Here is a 21514-nt window from a genome sequence, read left to right on the forward strand (position 1 = left end):
TGAGGAGATTTGGGTTCGGAGAGGGGTATGTTAGATGGGTGCAGCTGTTGTATAGGGCCCCAGTGGCGAGTGTGGTCACGAATGGACGGGGATCGGCATATTTTCGGCTCCATAGAGGGACAAGGCAGGGGTGTCCTCTGTCCCCATTACTGTTTGCACTGGCGATTGAGCCCCTGGCGATAGCGCTGAGAGGTTCCAAGGGATGGAGGGGAATACTTAGGGGAGGAGAAGAACACCGGGTATCTTTATATGCGGATGATCTGCTACTATATGTGGCGGATCCAGCGGAGGGGATGCCAGAAATAATGCGGATACTTGGGGAGTTTGGGGATTTTTCAGGGTATAAATTGAACATGGGAAAGAGTGAGCTGTTTGTGGTGCATCCAGGGGAGCAGAGTAGAGAAATAGAAGACCTACCGTTGAGGAAGGTAACAAGAGACTTTCGTTACCTGGGGATCCAGATAGCTAAGAATTGGGGCACATTGCACAGGCTAAATTTGACGCGGTTGGTGGAACAGATGGAGGAAGATTTCAAGAGATGGGATATGGTAGCATTGTCAATGGCAGGGAGGGTGCAGGCGGTTAAGATGGTGGTCCTCCCGAGATTCCTTTTTGTGTTTCAGTGTCTCCCGGTGGTGATCACGAAGGCTTTTTTCAAAAGGATAGAAAAGAGTATCATGGGTTTTGTTTGGGCCGGGAAGACTCCGAGAGTGAGGAAGGGATTCTTACAGCGTAGTAGGGATAGGGGGGGGCTGGCACTACCGAGCCTAAGTGAGTATTATTGGGCCGCTAATATTTCAATGGTGAGTAAGTGGATGGGAGAGGAGGAAGGAGCGGCGTGGAAGAGATTAGAGAGGGCGTCCTGTAGGGGGACCAGCCTGCAGGCTATGGTGACAGCCCCATTGCCGTTCTCACCAAGGAACTATACCACGAGTCCGGTGGTGGTAGCTACACTGAAGATTTGGGGACAGTGGAGACGACATAGGGGAAAGACCGGAGCACTGGGGGGGTCCCCGATAAGAAACAACCATAGGTTTGCCCCGGGGGGAATGGATGGGGGATATGGAATGTGGCAAAGAGCAGGTATAACGCAATTGAAAGATCTATTTGTGGATGGGAAGTTTGCGAGTCTGGGAGCGCTGACCGAGAAATATGGCTTGCCCCAAGGGAATGCATTCAGGTACATGCAATTGAGGGCTTTTGCGAGGCAACAGGTGAGGGAATTCCCGCAGCTCCCGACACAAGAGGTGCAGGACAGAGTCATCTCAAAGAAATGGGTGGGGGACGGTAAGGTGTCGGATATATATAGGGAAATGAGAGACGAAGGGGAGACTATGATGGACGAACTAAAAGGGAAATGGGAAGAGGAGCTAGGGGAGGAGATTGAGGAGGGGATGTGGGCAGATGCCCTAAACAGGGTAAACTCGTCGTCCTCGTGCGCCAGGCTAAGCCTGATTCAGTTTAAGGTATTACACAGGGCACATATGACTGGAACACGGCTCAGTAAATTTTTTGGGGTGGAGGATAGGTGTGCGAGGTGCTCGAGAAGCCCAGCGAATCATACCCATATGTTTTGGTCATGCCCGGCACTACAGGGGTTTTGGATGGGGGTGACAAAGGTGCTTTCGAAAGTAGTAGGAGTCCGGGTCGAACCAAGCTGGGGGTTGGCTATATTTGGGGTTGCACAAGAGCCGGGAGTGCAGGAGGCGAAAGAGGCCGATGTTTTGGCCTTTGCGTCCCTAGTAGCCCGGCGCAGGATATTGCTAATGTGGAAAGAAGCCAAGCCCCCGGGGGTGGAGACCTGGATAAATGATATGGCGGGGTTCATAAAGTTAGAGCGGATTAAGTTCGTCCTAAGGGGGTCGGCTCAAGGGTTTACTAGGCGGTGGCAACCGTTCGTCGAATATCTTGCGGAAAGATAGATAGGGGAGAACAAAGAAGGCAGCAGCAGCGGCCCAGGACTTGGGGGGGGGGGGGGGGGGGGTGGCCTGAGACAAGGCAGTTGCCAATTAGGGCTAGTTTTTTTTTTTTTTTTTGTTATTTAATATTTATTTATTTGTTGTTGTTTTTGTTTAAATTTTAAAAAGGTCATTATTATCTGTATTGTTACAATGTTGTGTAAAGGATGCACAATGTACTGTGTTGGTTGACCAAAAATTTTCAATAAAATATTATTTAAAAAAAAAAAGAAGTGTATTGAACATGGTTATGGCACCAGCGGAAGGGAAGGAAACCGAGGTGGTTGTGACATTGGACGCTGAGAAGGCGTTTGATGGGGTAGAATGGGGGTACTTGATGGCAGTTCTGGAGCGGTTTGGGATTGGACCAAGATTTGTGGACTGGGTAAAGCTACTATATAAGGAGCCGAGGGCGAGTGTCCGCACAAATGACATCAGCTTGAGATACTTTTCTCTCCACCGTGGGACGAGGCAGGGATGTTCTATGTCCCCCCCCCTGCAGTCTGAACTCGCGATTGAGCCGTTGGCCATCACATTAAGAAGTTCGGGAGTAGGGAAAGGGATAGTGCACGCGGGGGGGGGGGGGCACACACATAGGGTGTCCTTATATGCCGATGACTTGTTATGTGTGTCGGAACAGAACGTGTCAATATTGGAGCTGCTTCGGGTGTTTGGGTCTTTCTCGGGGTACAAATTAAATCTAGACAAGAGTGAGTATTTTGTGGTGTCTCGGCTGGGGGTGGGGGTAGGGGTGGGGGGGGCTGCCATTCCGTAGGGCAGGGACTCACTTTAGATACCTGGGGGTGCAGGTACAAATTTCTAGTTTGGTGGGGAGTGTGAAAGCTGATCTGGCAAGGTGAGATGGTCTCCCTCGGTCACTGGCGGGTCAGGTACAGGCGGTTAAAATGAACGTGTTGCCGCGATTTGTTTATTTTCCAAAGCCTGCCGATTTTCCTGCCAAAGGCATTTTTCAGAGAGATTGAAGGAATGATTACCTTATTCATATGGGGAGGGTAGGTGGCCAGAGTTAGAAAGGTGCTGCTACAGAGGGGAAGGCAGGCAGGGGGTTTGGGTCTTCCGAACCTGATGTATTATTACTGGGCGGCGAATGTGGAGAAGGTGCGGAGCTGAGTCAGAGGGGTTGATTCCCAGTGGGTGAGAATGGAGGAGAGTTTGTGCAGGGGGTCGGGATGTGCAGGGGGTCGGGATTGAAGGCGCTAGCAACAGCGCCGCTCCCGATGGCCCCATGGAAATACTCAGGGAGTTCGGTAATAATAGCTTCATTGAGAATTTGGAGGCAGTTTCGGCAACACTTTGGGTTGAGGGCAGGGTCAAGGGAAATGCCGATTCAGGGGAACCACAGTTTTGAGCCAGGGAAGTGGGATGGAAATTTTCAGAAACGGGAGGAGAAGGGGATTAAGACACTAAAAGATTTGTTTCTTGGGGGTCAGTTTGCAGGATTGAAGGAGCTAGAAGCAAAGTATGGGCTGGAGCAGGGGGAAATGTTTAGATACATGCAGGTTCGAGATTTTGCCAGAAAGGAGTTACAGACCTTCCGGGTGGAGCCAGCCTCCACATTGCTGGAGGAGGTGCTGACGACAGGGGGACTGGAGAAGGGGATAGTGTTGGCAATTTAAATATTTTGGAAGAGCAGGCACCACTGGAAGGGATCAAAGCAAAGTGGGAGGAAAAGTTGGTAGAGACGATGGAGGGGGGGTTCTGGTGTGAGGTGCTCTGGAGAGTGAACGCCTCTACCTCGTGTGCAAGGTTGGGGCTGATACAGCTGAAGTTGGTATATAGAGCACACTTCACAAGGGCGAGGAAGAGCCGATTCTTTCAAGGGGTAGAAGATGTGTGTAAACTGGACCCAGGCCCTCAGGAGGCCATATTCGGGGTGTCGGACCAGCCGGGGTTGGAAACAGGCAAGGAGGCAGATGTTGTAGCCTTCACCTTGTTGATCGCCTGAAGGCGGATCCTAATGGGATGGAGATCTACCTCTCCACCCCATGCCCTGGCGTGGTGGGGGAACCTGTTGGAATTCATGACGCTTGAGAAGGTTAAGTTTGAACTGAGGAGAAAGATGGAGGAGTTCTACAATTCATGGGCATTATTCATTATGCACTTTCAAGAACTGGATAACATCGAACATTAGTTGGCGGGGGGGGGGGGAAGACGGAGACTGTGTGTGTGTGTTAATGCTCACTATGGGTTATTCCTGATTCCTTTTTGTCATTTGTTTATGTTAACGTGCGGGCTAATATTTGGGGTTTGGTACGAGGATGGGATCGTTGCTATTGATATGGGGATTAACATTATATTCGTTGCTGATTATTGTTTTTTGATGGTGGGTGCAAATATGGGAGAAAATGTGAAAAAGGAGAATAAAAATATTTTAATAAAAAAGATTATGAGACTAAACTAGCTCAGAGTATAAAAATAGATGGCAAAAGTTTTACCAAATATATAAAACGAAAAAGAGTAGCTATGGTCAACATTTAGACAACGAGAAGGGAGATTTAATAATGGCAAATGAGGAAACAGGCAAGGCATTGAACAGGTATTTTGTGTTGGTCTTCACAGTGAAAAACTCAAAAACATGCCAATAATTGATGGCAAGTGAGGACCTAGAAACGATCATTATCACGAAGGAGGTAGTGTTAGACAAGCTAAAGATAGACAAGTCTCCTGGCCCTGATGGAATGCACCTCAGGGTACTAAAAGAGATGGTGGGGGAAATAGCAAATCCGCTCGTGGTAATTTACCAAAATTCGCTGGACTCTGGGGCGGTTCCGGCAGATTGGAAAACAGCAAATGTGATGCCACTGTTTAAAAATAAATAGTTAGACAAAAGGCAGGTAACTATAGGCCGGTTAGCTTAACTTCTGTAGTGGGGAAAATGTTTGAATCTATCATCAAGGAAGAAATAGCAAGACATTTGGATAGAAATTGTCCCATTGGGAAGATGCAGCATGGGCTCATGAAAGGCAGGACATGTTTGACTAATTTACCGGAATTCTTTGAGGACATTACGAGTGCGGTGGACAACAGGGAACCGGTAGATGTGGTGTATCTGGATTTCCAGAAGGCATTCGACAAGGTGCCGCACAAAAGACTGCTGCATAAGGCAAAGATGCATGATGTTACGGGTAATGTATTACCATGGATAGAGGGTCGGTTAACTAACAAAAAGCAAAGAATAGGGATAAATGGATGTTTTTCTGGTTGGCGATCCATGGCTAGTGGTGTGCCTCAGGGATCAGTGTTGGGACCGCAATTGTTTACAATTTACATAGATGATTTGGAGTTGGAACCAAGTGTAATGTGTTAAAGTTCGCAGATGACACTGAGGTGAGTGGTAGAATAAAGTGTGCAGAGGACACTGAAAGTCTGCAGAGGATATAGATAGTTTAAGTGCATAAGAGTCCAGCAGATGGAGTACAATGTTGGTAAATGCGAGGTCATCCATTTTGGTAGGAATAACAACAAAATGGACTATTATTTAAATAGTAAAAAATTGCTGCATGCTGCTGTGCAGAGGGAGCTGGGTGGCCTTGTGCATGAATCGCAAAGAGTTGGTTTGCAGGTGCAGCAGGCAATTAAGGCAGTAAATGGAATTTTATCCTTCATTGCTAGAGGGATGGAGGTTAAAAACAGGGAGGTTATGTTGTAACTGTATAGGGTGCTGGTGAGGCCACACCTGGTGTGCTGTGTACAGTTTTGGTCTCCTTACTTGAGAAAGTATGTACTGGCACTGGAGAGGGTGCAGAGGAGATTCACTAGGTTGATCCCGGAGTTGGGAGGATTGGCTTATGAGGAGTGACTAAGTACACTGGGACGATACTCATTGGAATTTAGAAGAATGAGGGAGGATCTGATAGAAACATATCAAATAATGAAGGGAATAGATAAGATAGAAGAAGGGAGGTTGTTTTCACTGGTGGGTGAAACTAGAACTAGGGGGCATAGCCTCAAAATAAGAGGGAGCAGATTTAGGACTGATTTGAGGAGGAACTTCTTCACCCAAAGGGTTGAAAATCTGTTGAATTCCATGCCCAGTGAAGCAGTTGAGGCAACCTCATTGAATGTTATTAAGGCAAAGATAGATAGATTTTGAACCGTAAAGGAATTAAGGCTATGGCGAACTTGCGGGAAAGTAGAACTGAGCCGACAAAAAGATCAGCCATGGCGGAGCAGGCTCGAGGGGCCAGATGGCCAATCCTGCTCCTAGTTCTTATGTTCTTATTCTGCTGCAAGTTGCAAAAAATGGCAAAAGATTATCTGTTGAATTTGGAGTCTGGTGAGGTGGAGGGTGAATAGGATGGTGAGGACAATTCAGGGAAACTCGATCATGGTTCTGGAAGAGAGGGTGAAGGATGAGAGTAGAGGGGAGACTTAATTTGAGGAAAAGGAAGACCCATCAGAGGGTTAGGAGCCAATATTTATCCTTCAATTGGCAACACGAGAGAGAGATTACCTGATTGTTATCATATTGTTATTTGTAAGATCTTGCTGTGGCCGTTGCATTTCTTATATTGCAACACAACTAAGTAATTGCCTGTAGAAGAGCTTTGTATATCCTGAACTCAAGGTGCAATAGAAATGCAAATCTTTTGTTATCCTTCAGATAAATAGGAGAAAAGGTGACTGTACTGCAGAGGATAGCGAAAATTAACGATAAAGGAATTGTCAAGAATATTATTTTCTAACACTGAAAGGTGTTCATCCTTTTATTCTGTTTAAAGGAATAAAACTGTAAATTGTAATAATAATAATAAATCTTTTCTTAGGTATAATGTTTTCTTTCGTTACTATCCAAGTGGCTCGCCTTTATCTCTCACTTTCTATTACCACAATTCAACTTTTTTGTCTCCCTCACAGAACTACACAAAATATGTCAGCAGATGCAAGTCTGGTAATGCATGTATGGAACCACCACAGAGAAACTTGAAGGGAGTTGGAACCTAACGAAGCTTTAATTATTTGAGATGTTCAGGAATTGAGGAATTTCCTTTTCTATATCACTTGACAGTAGATGAGCTCTCCTGGCCAAAAAAAGGCAACTTTGCAAGTGTTTCAAATAAACAAAAGCATCAAAGATAGATTCAATAAAAGTAATGATGGGGATTTTTGTAAGTGATAGGGCATCTATGATCAAGACAAATTTAGAGAAACACTTTGTTGATAGAGCAAATATTTGGCAATTTTTAAAATTATTCACTTGTTCCTTTTATTGGAAACCTACACAAAGGCTATACAATTGTGCTCAATGACAGATTGGATTGGTTCCAAAAATCAGCATTTTCCTCCATTCTTTAATGAGAATAGTGCAAATTTATATCCTGAAAGGTCAAAACCTTTATAAAGCATTCAATGAGCTTTCACTTATGACACAGTAAACAGGGCAAAAATTACCAAACCTACTTGCCACAAGTGCATATGATGAATTCTATACCTTTCCTCTTTCATTTTAAAATACTTACAAATAATATATTAAAAATTAAATTCTACATTTATTTCTTTTTTTAATTTGTTCATGGCATGTGGGTGTAGAAACACCTACACAGTGCTGCTAAGAATGGAAGTCCAGGATTTTGATTCGGTCAGTGATGGAACGGTGATACAGTTCCAAGCTAGGATGGTGTGGGTGACCTGCAGGGTAACTTCCAGCTGGTGTTTCCATGCATCTTCTTCCCTTGTATTTCTCGGATGTCACGGGTTTGGAAGGTGTTGGCGAAATAGCCTGAAGTGAGGCGGTGTATCTCGTCGATGGTACACACTGCTGCCAATGTGCGTTGGTGGTGGGGAGAGTGAATGTTTAAGGTAGTGGATGGTCTGCCAATCATGCGAGCTGCTTTGTTCTGGATGGTTTTGAGCTTCTTTATCCAGGCAAGTTGAGAGCATTCCATCAAATGGTGATCAAGCTTGCGAAGTCAGGTGGTGAGTTATTCTCCACATAATTCCCAGCCTCTGACCAGTTCTTGTAGCTACAGTATTTATATGGCTGGTGCACCTCAGTATCTGGTCACTGGTAACCAAAGGACATTGATATTAGTGCATTCAGCGATGTTAATGCCATTGAATGTGATGCGGAGATGGTCAGATTCTCTCTTCTTCGGAGATCATCATTGCCGAGTACTTGTGCGGCGTGAATTATACCTGCTGTGTTGATGTGTGTGCTTGCCTGTTTCCAATACAATCTAAGACGCTCAGCAGAGCAAAGCTCAATGTGGAATTCAAGAGTGGCATGGCCCACAGAGTGATATATGTAGTCACATGGTTAGAGACCAGTCAAGAGCAGAACCTGGCAAGCAGTATACCTGCATGGAACAGCTCCTTGCAAGACCACCTTGGAACTGTACATAGTTAAACGCTACCAATAAGTGTTTTCGTTTAAACACCAAAGCCTCAAGATCTCACCAATGAGCTACCCCCACTGCAAAAAAAAATATTAATACACAATGTGACACCTTCCACTTATCAGCCCAAGCCTGAATGTTGCCCAGCTCGCTGCACATGGACAAGGACTGCTTTCTGTCTGAAGAGCTACAAATGGTGCTCATCAGCGAACATCCTCATTTCGGACCTCATGATGGAGGGAAGGCCATTGATTGGGCCTAGGAAACTACTCCGAGGAGAACCGGCAGTTATGTCCCAGGACTGAGATGTTTGACCTCCAACAGCCATAACCATCCTCCTTTGTGCTAGTTTAGAGTCATAGGGAAGTATACAGCACAGAAAGAGGCCCATCAACCCATCATGTCTGTGCCAGCCATCAAGCACCTATCTATTCTAATCCCATTTTCCAGCATTTGGTACATTGCATAGTATGTGTTTCAGGTGCTCATCTAAATGCTTCTTAAATACACAGGAACATACATAGAAAATAGAAGCATGAGGAGGTCATTCGACCCTTCAAGCCTGCTCCGCCATTCATTATCATGGCTGATCAGAGTTCAAAACCCGATCCTGTCTTCCACCCATCTCCCGTGATCCCTGGAACCCCAAGAGCTATATCTAATTCCTTCTTGAAATTACACAATGTTTTCACCTCAACTACTTTTTGTGGGCGTGAATTCCACAGATTCACCACACTCTGTGTGAAGAAATTTCTCCTCAACTCAGTCCTAAAAGGTTTACCCCTTAACCTCAAACTATGACCCCTAGTTCTGGAATCCCCCACCATCGGGAACATTCTTTTTGAATCTACCCAGTCTAATTCAGTTAGAATTTTATAAGTTGCTAAGAGATCCCACCTCACTCTTCTAAACCCTGATGAATGTAATCCTAACCAATTTAGTCTCTCCTCATATGACAGTCCCGCCATCCAAGGAATCAGCTGGTAAACCTTCGCTGCACTCCCCTCACAGCAATGACATCCTTCCTCAGATAAGGAGACCAAAACTGCACACAATATTCCAGGTGTGGCCTCACCAATGCCCTATACAATTGTAGTAAAACATCCCTAATCCTATACTCGAAGCCTTTCGCTATGAAGGCCAACATACCATTTGCCTTCTTTACTGCCTGCAGTACCTGCGTGCTTACTTTGTGACTGATGCACAAAGACACCAAGGTCTCACTGATTTTATGCCTCTCTCCATTTACACCCCTGTTCAAATAATAATCTGCCTTCTTATTTTTGCTCCAAAGTGGATAGCCTCACATTTATCCACATTACACTGCATCTGCCATGCATATGCCCATTCAGTCTGTCCAAATCCCAGTAAAGAATCTCTGCATCCTCCTCACAGTTCACCCTCCCACCCAACTTTGTATCATCTGCAAATTTGGAAATACTACATTTAGTTCCCTCGCCCATTAATATATAATGTGAACAGTTGGGGTCCTAGCACAGTCCCTGCGGTATCCCACTATTCACTGCCTGCCAATCGGACAAAGACCCATTTATTGCAACTTTTTGCTTTCTGTGTGCTAACCAGCTTTCTATATAACACTACCCGGAATCCCATGCGCTTTAGCTTTACATAGTAATCTGCTATGTGAGACCTTGCTAAAAGCCTCCTGAAAGTCTAAATATATCACATCCACCGAGTCTCCTAGTAACTCTACAAGTTACATCTTCAAAGAATTCCAATAGGTTTGTCAAGCATGATTTACATTTCATAAATCTATGTGGACTGTACTGATTATATCACTTCTTTCCAAATGCTGTGCTCGGAAATTCTTGATAATGGACTCTAGCAACTTTCCTACTACTGACATTAGGCTCGCTGGTCTGTAGCTCCCCGTTTTATCTCTACCTCCACTTTTGAATAGCGGAGTTATAGCTGTGAGGGTTCCTGCCTCCACCACCCTTTTAGGCATGTTCCAGATTTCCACCTTCTTCAGCGATCACTCGCTACTGATGAGGAGTGTCTATCTAAGAAATCGGTGTTACTTGTCATGGGTTCTGTGTGTTCTTGCATGGCAGGTGCTTCTGGGGGGCAGGGTCGTTCCTTGGACTCTGGATCACGGGTAATCCCATCTTAGACTCCTTTTCTGGGCCTCCTCTTACCAATGAAGAATTGTGTCCTTTTCAATCAGGAGGTTCCTCCAAGTCACTTTTGAGCAAAGATCTTCCAGGCATTGACGTCTATGTTGCATTTCTTGAGATAAGCTTTCAGGCTGACTTTGAAGCGTTTTCCTTGTCCTCTTGTTCAGGAGCCTTCCATGAACTAGGCGAAGATGATTTAACTTGGCAGTCGGGATCTGACACCCTAAGTACATATCCGGCCCAGCAGAATTAGTTTTGGGTGATCAGGGCCTCAATGCTGGTGTTCTTCACAAGGATATTAGTATACTTGTCCTCCCAGCTCATGCAAAGAATCCATCTCAGACAGCATTGATGGTACCTCTGTAAGGCCTTGATGTGACATCTGTACGTAGTCCAGGTTTCTGATCTGTATGGAAGGAGTTGGGAGGACAACCAGCTTGTACACTAGGATCTTGTATGGATGTTGGGTTGTCAAAGACTCTTGTCCTAAGGCATTCGGAGGAGGCGTTCGCGAATTGGATACATTGTTGGATTTCCACATTGATGCCAGCCTTAGATGAGAGTACTGCGAAAAGTTCCATGTTCGGAGTTGATCTTAAGACCATGAGGTATAGGAGTGGAATTAGGCCATTCACCCATCATGTCTGCTTTGCAATTCGATCATGCCTGATATATTTCTCATCCCATTCTACTGCCTTCGCCACATAACCCCTTAATCAAGAACCTATCTTAAAGACACTCTGTTTTGGGCTGCACAGCCTTCTGCGGCAATGAGTTCCACAGATTCACCACGCCCTGGCTGAAGAAATTCCTCTTCATCTCCGTCTTAAAGGATCATCACTTAAGTCTGAGGCTGTGCCCTCGGGTTCCAGTCTCTCCTACAAGTGGAAACTTGATGGAGGAAGAGACCGGTTCTTCCCTGAGGTGGGTTGGTAAAGGACTTGAATCTTCGAGGTTGATGCTGAGACCGATTCTTTGGCATGTTTCTGCAAAGGTGCCAAGTATGGCTTGGAGATTCACTTCGGAGAGTGGAGATGGCGATGTCATTTGCATACTGAAGTTCCACGAGCAATGTCAGTGTCTATTTCTTCATGGATTGAACCAGTTGAGGTTGAAAAGTTTTCAGTCCATCCTGTAGTCTACGTCCACTCCACTGGGAAGCTTGCTCTTGACAAAGTGATGGATGATGGTGATGAAGGTGGAGAAAAGGGTGAGGGCGATGACACATCCCTGCTCAACTCCAGTATAGACCTCAAAGCTGTGTGTCTTATTTCAGTCGAGGAAGATTGTTGCCAGTGTTTTCTTGTGGAAGATGTGGATTAATTTCTGTCAGCCGGCCTTTGATATGGTCTTCCATAGCACTTCCCGATTGACTGACAAGCCTTAATCAGAACATTGAGGGCCATGTAGAGTGGTTGATGTTGCTCCAGTCATTTCTCTTGAAATTGCCGAGTAAGTTGCTGAGCAATGAAAATCATGTCCACTGCTCCACGATTTGGTAGTAAGCCACGCTGGATTTCTGGAAGAATTTCTTCAGAGGCCGGGAGAAGGCAGCTAGCAAGAATTTGGGCGATCATCCTCCCGGCAATGGAGAGTAGGGAGATTCCTACAGTCTGCTTTGCCTCTTTTTTTGAAGATGATGGCAATGACTGCATCCAAGATCAGCAGGAATTTCTCCTCAGTTCCAGAACAGCTAATGGGGATGATGGGTGATCTCTTCTCCTCCGGGTTTGAAACTCGCCGCTGGAATCCCATCCACTCGTGCAGCTTTTCCATTCATCGTATGTTTAATGGCGGCTTCGTCTGCATCCATGCTTAGAAGGAGCCCAAGATACCTTTTGAAGGGAAGTTGGGAGATTTCCTCAAACATGTCCTCATCTATGGTTGCATCATGGTTTAGGAGTTCTTTGAGGTATTCTCTTCATCGAAGGCTGGTGTTTTCTTTGCCTCCCAAGAGGGTTCTGTCTTTACTCCGCACCGGTTTGAGGCCTAGGGTATTGGGCCTTGGTAGCACTGAAGCCCGAGTGTCATGCTTGTCAGCAAGGAGTTGCAGCTCCGTAGCTTTCTCAGTCCACTATTGGTTCTTGATTTCTCTAGTTCTCCTTTGTATCTCTGCCTTGGCTAATTGGGGAGTTCTCCTCTTTGTCTTGCTGGTTATGTAGTTTTACCATGCGCGGAGAGCTTTCCTCTTCTTGGTGATGTCTTAGATGGTGTGGCCGTTCTCGCTAAAGCAGTCTTGGCGTTTCGTGGTCTTGTAGCCAGTAGTTTCTTCAGCTCTTTCCAGTTTTCCTCCACTCCATTAGAATGGACACTTTGAAGATTCACTAGCATGCTTGGCTCTTGAAGCCGCTCAATGCTGATCATTTTTCTGAGCTGTTTCTTCATCTTTTGCTTCTTCTAGTGGAGTTTGATGGGCAGAGAGGAGGTGAGCTGGTGGTGTGTCCAGCAGTCATCTACACTGGCCATTGCTTTGGTGATGAGGGCATCCTTTTGGTCTTTGGAGTGGACAAAGTCTTGAATTTGTCTTTTTGGCGAAACAGCGTATTAATGATGACATGCTGGTGTTCCGCACATTTGGCGAGCAGGAGAACCCCGTTGGAGTTGCAATTCCCAACTCATTCCTTTCCGATGGTTCGTTTCCAGATTTAGGAGTCCTTTCCAACCCTGGCATTGAAATTCCCAAGGAGGATGATCTTATCTCCTTTAGGAATGTTGAAGAGAACAGTGTCCATGGTGGAGTACAAGACCGCTTTGCACTCATCATTGGCATCAAGGGTTGGGGCGTAAGCACTCATTGCTTGCTGGTTCTTGGCAAGTTGTAGACAGAGTCATGAGGCGCTCGGTGGTGCCGGCAGGGAGTTCAGAGTTGGTTGACGAGTTCGTTCTTGAGGATGAAACCAATTCCATGCGTCCTAGGCTGACCCTTGGGTTTTTCTCTCCAGAAGCTGTAGCCACCGACATGTTTCCTCAGCTGCCCTTTGTCTGCTCTTCGGATCTCCTGCAGGGCAACGACGTAAATGATGAAGTGCCCGAGTTCACGGATTGTTTTGTTCATTATCCATGACACACAGTTCTTGACAGAGGATAGGTCCAGTTCCAGTGGCAGAGGAACCTTGATGACTGGGGATCTCCCTAGTGCTGCAGCCTTCGTCCGCGATCACAGCCATTGATACCAAAGGAGTATCTTCCACCAGGTCAGCTGTTGAGGGCTGGTTTTGGATTGCATTTTGTCTGGCTCCTCCCCTCCGACCTTATGGTCATGGTGACCCTATGACCCCCGATGGCATTGCTCCCGGAATCTCTAACACCTTTGCAGGCACTGAGTTCCAAATTCCCATCATCCACTGGGTGAAAACATTTTTCCTCGAATCCCCTCTAAATCTCTTGCCCCTACCTTAACACAATGCCCCATGGTTATTGATCCCTCTGCTAAGGGGAAAAGTTTCTTCCCTATCTGTGTCCCTCATGCTTTTGTACACCTCCGTCAGGTCCCCCCTCAGCCTTCTCTGCTCCAAGGAAAACAACCCCAGCCTAGCCAGGTGAAACACTGCAGCCAGGCCATATACTGGTTAAACTCCTCTGCACCCTTTCTAGTGCAATCACATCTTTCCTATAGGGTGGTGGCCAGAACTGCACACAGTACTCTAGCCGTAGCCTAATCAACATTTTATACAGCTGTATCATAATCTCCCTGCTATTATAGTCTATGCCTTTGCTAATAAAGGCAGGTATCCCATATGCCTCTTAACCAATGGACAGTTTTCCCCCCCAAATTCCATGGACTTCAGTTTTGCTAGAGCTCCTCAATGCCAAACGCAGTCAAATGCTATCTTGATGTCTAGCATAGCTACTCTCAACTCACCTCTGGAGTTCACCTCTTTTGTCCACATTTGGACCAACATTTTTTTTTTTTTTAAATTTAAAAAAATATTTTTATTCTCCTCCTTTTTCACATTGTCTCCCAAATTTGCACCCACCAACAATAAACAATAATCAGTAACGAATAGAATGGATTGGATTGGATTTGTTTATTGTCACGTGTACCGAGGTACAGTGAAAAGTATTTTTCTGCGAGCAGCTCAACAGATAATTAAGTACATGAGAAGAAAAGGGAATAAAAGAAAATACATAATAGGGCAACACAACATATACAATGTAACTACAAAAGCACTGGCATCGGATGAAGCATACAGGGTGTAGTGTTAATGAAATCAGTCCATAAGAGGGTCATTTAGGAGTCTGGTGACAGTGGGAAGAAGCTGTTTTTGAGTCTGTTCGTGCGTGTTCTCAGACTTCTGTATCTCCTGCCCGATGGAAGAAGTTGGAAGAGTGAGTAAGCCGGGTGGGAGGGATCTTTGATTATACTGCCCGCTTTCCCCAGGCAGCGGGAGGTGTAGATGGAGTCAATGGATGGGAGGCAAGTTTGTGTGATGGACTGGGCGGTGTTCACGACTCTGGTTTGGAATTGGTTTCATCCTCAAGAACGAACGGTGTTCGGAATGTCATCCCATCCTCCCACCAAACCCCCAGACATTAGCCCGCATGTTAACATAAACAAATGTCAAAAAGGAATTAGGAATCACCCATAGTCACCATTAACATACACAGTCCCACTCCCCCCAACCCTCCCAGCCCCCAACCCCCCTAATATTCGATGTGATCCAATTCTTGAAAGTGCATAATGAATAATGCCCATGAATTGTAGAACCCCTCCATCCTTCCCCTCAGTTCAAACTTAACCTTCTCAAGAGTCAAGAATTCCAACAGGTCCCCCCCGCCACGCCAGGGCACAGTGTGGAGAGGTTGCTCTCCATCCCATCAGGATCCGCCTTCAGGCGATCAACAAGGTGAAGGCTACAACATCTGCCTCCGCACCTGTTTCGAACCCCGGCTGGTCCGACACCCCGAATATGGTCTCCCGAGGGCCCGGGTCCAGTTTCATGTGCACCACTTTAGAGATTACCCTAAAAACCTCCTTACAGTAATCCTCCAGCTTTGGACAGGACCAAAACATATGAAGGTGATTTGCGGGCCCCCCCCTTCCCGCAACGTTCACACACATCTTCTACCCATTGGACCAACATTTTAATGAGGTCAGGGGCAGTGACTCTGGTGGGACATAAATTGAACGTCAGTGAGCAGGTTATTGCTGAGTAGGTGCTGCTCCTTAGCAATATCAAACTCCTCGTCCATCACTTTGCTGATAAGAGTGTAGACTGATGGAGCTGTATTAAGCCAGGTTGGATTTTTCCTGTTATTTGTATCTGGGCAATTTCCCACATTACTGGGTAGATGCGAATGTTGCAGCTGTATTGGAGCAGTTTGACTAGTGGCACAGCTAGTTTGGGAGCTCAAATCTTCAGCACTATTGCCAGAATGTTGCCAGGGCCCATAAGCCTTGGCATTTTCCAGTGCCTTCAGCCGTTTATTGATATTAGCTGCCTTAATGGGATTGAATCCCTGCCACCACTGCATTTGTCTGGGCCTCTGGATTACCACTACACTACTACCTCACTTTTAATGGCTAAATTTGTTACATTTATGAGGTTTATGAAGGGGTTCATATAACCATTCCAACGCTGTACTTCCTACAACAAGCCTGGCTAAGTTAAGGGACCTGCTGAGAAAGGGATGAAGCACTCACACCTGGGAACAAAGACAACTGTAAAACAGTTGGTTCCAAACTATTGGGCATGAGAGAAAAGAGAGAGGGAAAGAACAGCAGCAGGAGTGGTCAGCAGAGAGAGAAGGCTGCAGGTTCTGTGCGAGCTCCCAAAGCCAGGTGCGGGGTGTGGAGACTGTCTCTAGTCGAAGACCAACATTCCACAGCCATCTAAGGAATCCAGAGATTCATCCTCGTGTGGCCAGGGAGCAGAGCAGACTTGACAGTTGGTAGTGGATTGCAGAAACTCGGAACGGACTAAAGTGCTTGGAGATAATGACCCAAAAGTTACCGCTCGGTCGTTGGAAATAACTGTGAACCCTGCTATAAACACTAATTTTGTGGCGAGTGAGATGTACGATTAGGTAGAAGCGAGTAATGTCCCTTTCTGTGGTTTAAAGTAGAAGTTGCCTTAAAAAAAAAAAAAAACAGTATTTTGTTCATTGTGTTTTTAGTCATTTGTTACAATAAAAATATGAAAACTTACTGTCATCCGTTTCAGCCATTAACCGGAAATTCAAATTTCTTTTTAAACGTTTTAATCTCTAATTATTGATAGAAGGAAACCCCAAATTCTTTAAGCTAGCCTAAATTTTAAACAAATATTTATGCTACTTGAGACACTGATAGAAATTACAAGGGACAGAACAGTTCTGCAGACATATTCAAAGGATAAGCATTCTTGGGAAAAGTAGATCAACACTTCAAAAGGTATGTATCACTGATGGGCAACAGCAGAATATAATGAGTTATCAACAATTTCATACATTCACACAACATTGTATGTTATTTGGGCCATTTTGTCCGTCCTGGCTCTTTGCAAAGAGCTACTGAATTAATCCACAATCTTGCTTTTTCCACATAGCCCTGCAAGTGTTTTCGTTTCAAGGAAATGCATCAAGCTCCTTTCTTAAAGTTATTACTGAAAGTGTTTTCACTATCCTTTCAGACAACCCATGAGACCATGAGACACAGAAGCAGAATTAGACCATTCGGCCCATCGAGTCTGCTCCGCCATTCAATCATGGCTAATATATTTCTCATTCCCATTCTCCTGCCTTTTCTGCATAATCCCTGATCCCCTTATTAATCAAGAAACGATCTATCTCCGTATTAAAGACAGTGACTTGACCTCCACAGCCTTCTGCAGCAATGAGTTCCACAGATTCACTATCCTCTGGCTGAAGAAATTCCTCCTCATCTCTGTTTTAAAGGATCGGCCCTTTAGTCTGAGGCTGTGCCCTCGGGTTCTAGTTTATCCTACTCGTGGAAACATCCTCTCCACATTCACTCTATCTCGACCTCTCAGTATTCTGTAAGTTTCAATGAGATCCACCCTCATCCTTCTAAACTCCATTGAATACAGACCCCAAGTCCTCAACTGCTCATCATGACAAGTCCTTCATTCTGGAGATCATTCTTGTGAACCTCCTCTTGACGCTCTCCAAGGCCATCACATCTTTCCTTAGATACAGGGCCCAAAACTGCTCACAATATTCCAAATGGGATCTGACCAGAGTCTTATACAGCCTGTTATAACCTGCCTACTTACCATTGGCTGGGGACTAATGACTATCCCACAATCCTGTGGGAGTATGAGCTTCCCCAATGAGGGGGGTGGAGAAACCATTAGTAAACTCCTAGTATAAATAAAGCTGGCCAGTTCAGGAACCAGCAGGAAGGAGTATGTAGCAAGGGAAGTTACTGCTACTGTTATGTATATATGCTGTTGTAAATAAATGTTATTACTTTGTATCCTTAAAACTCGTGCTGGATTCTTCGTGGCCCTCACAAAAAGCCTCAACAGTGCATCCCTGGTCTTTTATTCTAGCCCTCTCAACACGAATGCTAACATTGCATTTACCTTCCTAACTGCCAACTGAACTGCATGTTAACCTTAAGAGAATCCTGAATTACGACTCCTAAGGCCCTTTGTGCTTCTGATTTCGGAGGCCTTTTCCCATTTAGAAAGAAGTCTATGCTTCTATTCTTCCTACCAAAGTGCACAACCTCACACTTTTCTAAATTGTTTTCCATCTGCCACTTCTTAGCCCACTCTCCTAGCCTGTCCAGGTCCTTCTGCAGCCTTTGCTCCCTCAACACAACCTGCCCCTCCAGATATCTTTTTGCCATCTGCAAACATAGCAACAATGCCCTCAGTTCCTTCTTCCAGATCATTAATGTACACAGTGAATAGCTGTGGTCCCAACACTAACCCATGGACCATCACTAGTCACCGGCTGTCTTCCTTAAAAGGACCCTTTTATCCAAGCTCTCTGCCTTCTGCCAGTCAGCCAATCCTCTATCCATGCCAATACCTTACCCCAACATCATGGGCTTTTATCTTATTTAGCAGGCTCCTGTACGGTACTTTGTCAAAGGCCTTCTGGAAATCCAAATAGATCACATCCACTGGTTCTCCTTTGTCTAACTTCCTCGTTACCACCTCAAAGAATTCTAACAGTTTTGTCAGGGATGACTTCCCATTAACAAATCCATGCTGACTCAGTCCTACTTTACCATGCAGCTTTAATTACTCCGCAATTTTATCCACAATAATAGACTCCAAAATCTTAACAAAAACTGAAGTCAGGCTAATCGGCCTACAATTTTCTGTCTTCTGCCTCCCGGCCTTCTTAAACAGGGGTGTCACATTAGCCATTTTCCAATCCTCTGGGACCCTCCCTGCCTCCAACGATTCCTGAAAGATCACCACTAATTTCTCCACAATCTCCTCAGCTATCTCCTTCAGAACCCTTGGGTGTAGTCTATCTGCTCTGGATGATTTTTCCACCTTCAGGCCTTTCAGTTTCCCCAGCACCTTCTCCTTAATCCATTCCCGATCATACCAACATTTAACTTGCAGTTACAAATGCCTCAAAGTATACAGTGCACCAAAACCCTTTGTATTCTAGTTAAACATGAGTATAAATAGCCTGTACAGGAAAGAATGGTAGGGTCACTTCAGACTTGAATAATTCTGGCACCCAGTCAGTCATAAGAAATACTGCTCAACCTGTGACACCCAACAGACTTGCATTTAATTTATCTAGTAGTCATTTTTTTTAAAAAACTGTAAAATGAATGCATACAATCGCTTTACCATGAAAACTTTAAAACCTCTAAGATTGGTAGTATATATATTATTTTAAAAAACATTTCAGTTGTGCCTGTAGTCATGGGCAATTTAAGATTTACCTTTATCAGACAAAGTACAATTTGAACAAAACAACACCAAGTACAGTCATATTTTACAATCATTGTTACATATTAGACCTGCAACAAACAAAGATTTTAAGTATCACTCACCTTTCTTCAGGAGTGTCTACATGAAAGGTCCTCTCTATGACGGTGGTCCATTGCAAGCATCTGATAATAAACGTGTTCGGTCTTGGTCGTTCTGTTTTCATTAGTTGGCATTCTGCAAGAAACAGTTATAAGATTAACGGTTACCTTCAGTGCCATTACCTTCAACATCATTGTTAACAATGCTAATTAGCTTACATCAGTATTATGTCAAAAAGTTTGAATAGTGAACAGTGACCCATACTCCAGTCTTTGGTATTCAATACAAATGGTTTACTCGAGATCATAACTCACACAACATAATTTTAAAAACAATGCCAAATTATCAAAACTTCATAATAAGTGCCAATAGTTAAATTTGTTGGCAATCCACACAAAGCTAACAAAATAGTGTTTAATGACATACCAAAAATGATCAAAGTATATTATCAAACACATCGGTCCTAGAAGTCAGCATTTTCTTTTATCTTTTAACAAATGTCGTCATCAAAACGTTAACAAATGTTGTCGTCGTCAAAACGTTAACAAATGTTGTCATCAAAACGTTAACAAATGTCGTTGTCGTCATAACGTTAACAAATGTCGTCGTCAAAACGTTATGACGACAACGACATTTGTTAACATTTTGACGATGACATTTGTTAATATTTTGACGGCGACATTTGTTAACGTTTTGACGGCGACATTTGTTAACGTTTTGACGGCGACAACATTTGTTAACGTTTTGACGAAGCCATTTATTAAAGTTTTGACGACGATAACATTTGTTAACGTTTTGACGACGACATCTGTTAACGTTTTGATGACGATAACATTTGTTAACGTTTGATGACGACATTTGTTAACATTTTGACGGCGCCCACATTTGTTAACGTTTTGACGATGACATCTGTTAACGTTTTGATGACGATAACATTTGTTAACGTTTTGACGACGACATTTGTTAACATTTTGACGGCGACAACATTTGTTAACGTTATGACGACGACGACATTTGTTAACGTTTTGACAACGACTACATTTGTTAACGTTATGACGACAACGACATTTGTTAACATTGTGACGATGACATTTGTTAACATTGACGGTGCCATTTGTTAACGTTTTGACAGCGACATCATTTGTTAACGCTTTGACGGCGACAACATTTGTTAACGTTATGACGACGACGACATTTGTTAACATTTTGACGGTGACATTTGTTAACGTTTTGACGATGACATCTGTTAACGTTTTGATGACGATAACATTTGTTAACGTTTTGACGGCGCCCACATTTGTTAACGTTTTGACAATGACATCTGTTAACGTTTTGACGATGACATCTTTACATAGATTACATAGAACATACAGTGCAGAAGGAGGCCATTCGGCCCATCGAGCCTGCACCGACCCACACCAATCCCTCACTTCCACCTTATCCCCGCAACCCAATAACCCCTCCCAACCCTTATGGACACTACGGGTAATTTAGCATGGCCAATCCACCTAACCTGCACGTCTTTGGACTGTGGGAGGAAACCGGAGCACCCGGAGGAAACCCACGCAGACACGGGGAGAACGTGCAAACTCCGCACAGACAGTGACCCAGCGGGGAATCGAACCTGGGACCCTGGCGCTGTGAAGCCACAGTGCTAATCACTTGTGCTACCGTGCTGCCCACGTCTGTTAACGTTTTGATGACGATAACATTTGTTAACGTTTTGACGACGACATTTGTTAACATTTTGACGGCGACAACATTTGTTAACGTTTTGACGGCGACAACATTTGTTAACGTTATGACGGCGACAACATTGGTTAATGTTTTGACGACGACAACATTTGTTAACGTTATGACGACGACGACATTTGTTAATGTTTTGACAACGACTACATTTGTTAACGTTATGACGACAACGACATTTGTTAACATTGTGACGATGACATTTGTTAACATTTTGACGGTGCCATTTGTTAACGTTTTGACGGCGACATTTGTTAACGTTTTGACAGCGACATTTGTTAACGTTTTGACGGCGACATCATTTGTTAACGTTATGACGACGATGACATTTGTTAACATTTTGACGATGACATTTGTTAACATTTTGA

General features: G+C 44.5%; 1 protein-coding gene across 13 annotated transcripts in view; it reads right to left on the reverse strand.

Moving 5' to 3' along the window:
* akt3a (v-akt murine thymoma viral oncogene homolog 3a) overlaps positions 1-21514 on the reverse strand; it is a 594281-nt gene that overhangs the window by 287560 nt on the left and 285207 nt on the right. For all 13 annotated transcript variants that reach the window (XM_072512671.1, XM_072512686.1, XM_072512765.1 and 10 more), the window contains one exon: positions 19424-19535. In XM_072512671.1, the coding sequence (XP_072368772.1) occupies positions 19424-19535 (112 nt within the window). The remainder of the gene's footprint in view (positions 1-19423; positions 19536-21514) is intronic.

This window comes from Scyliorhinus torazame, chromosome 1 (genome assembly GCF_047496885.1).
Source record: "Scyliorhinus torazame isolate Kashiwa2021f chromosome 1, sScyTor2.1, whole genome shotgun sequence".
Classification (NCBI taxonomy): domain Eukaryota; kingdom Metazoa; phylum Chordata; class Chondrichthyes; order Carcharhiniformes; family Scyliorhinidae; genus Scyliorhinus; species Scyliorhinus torazame.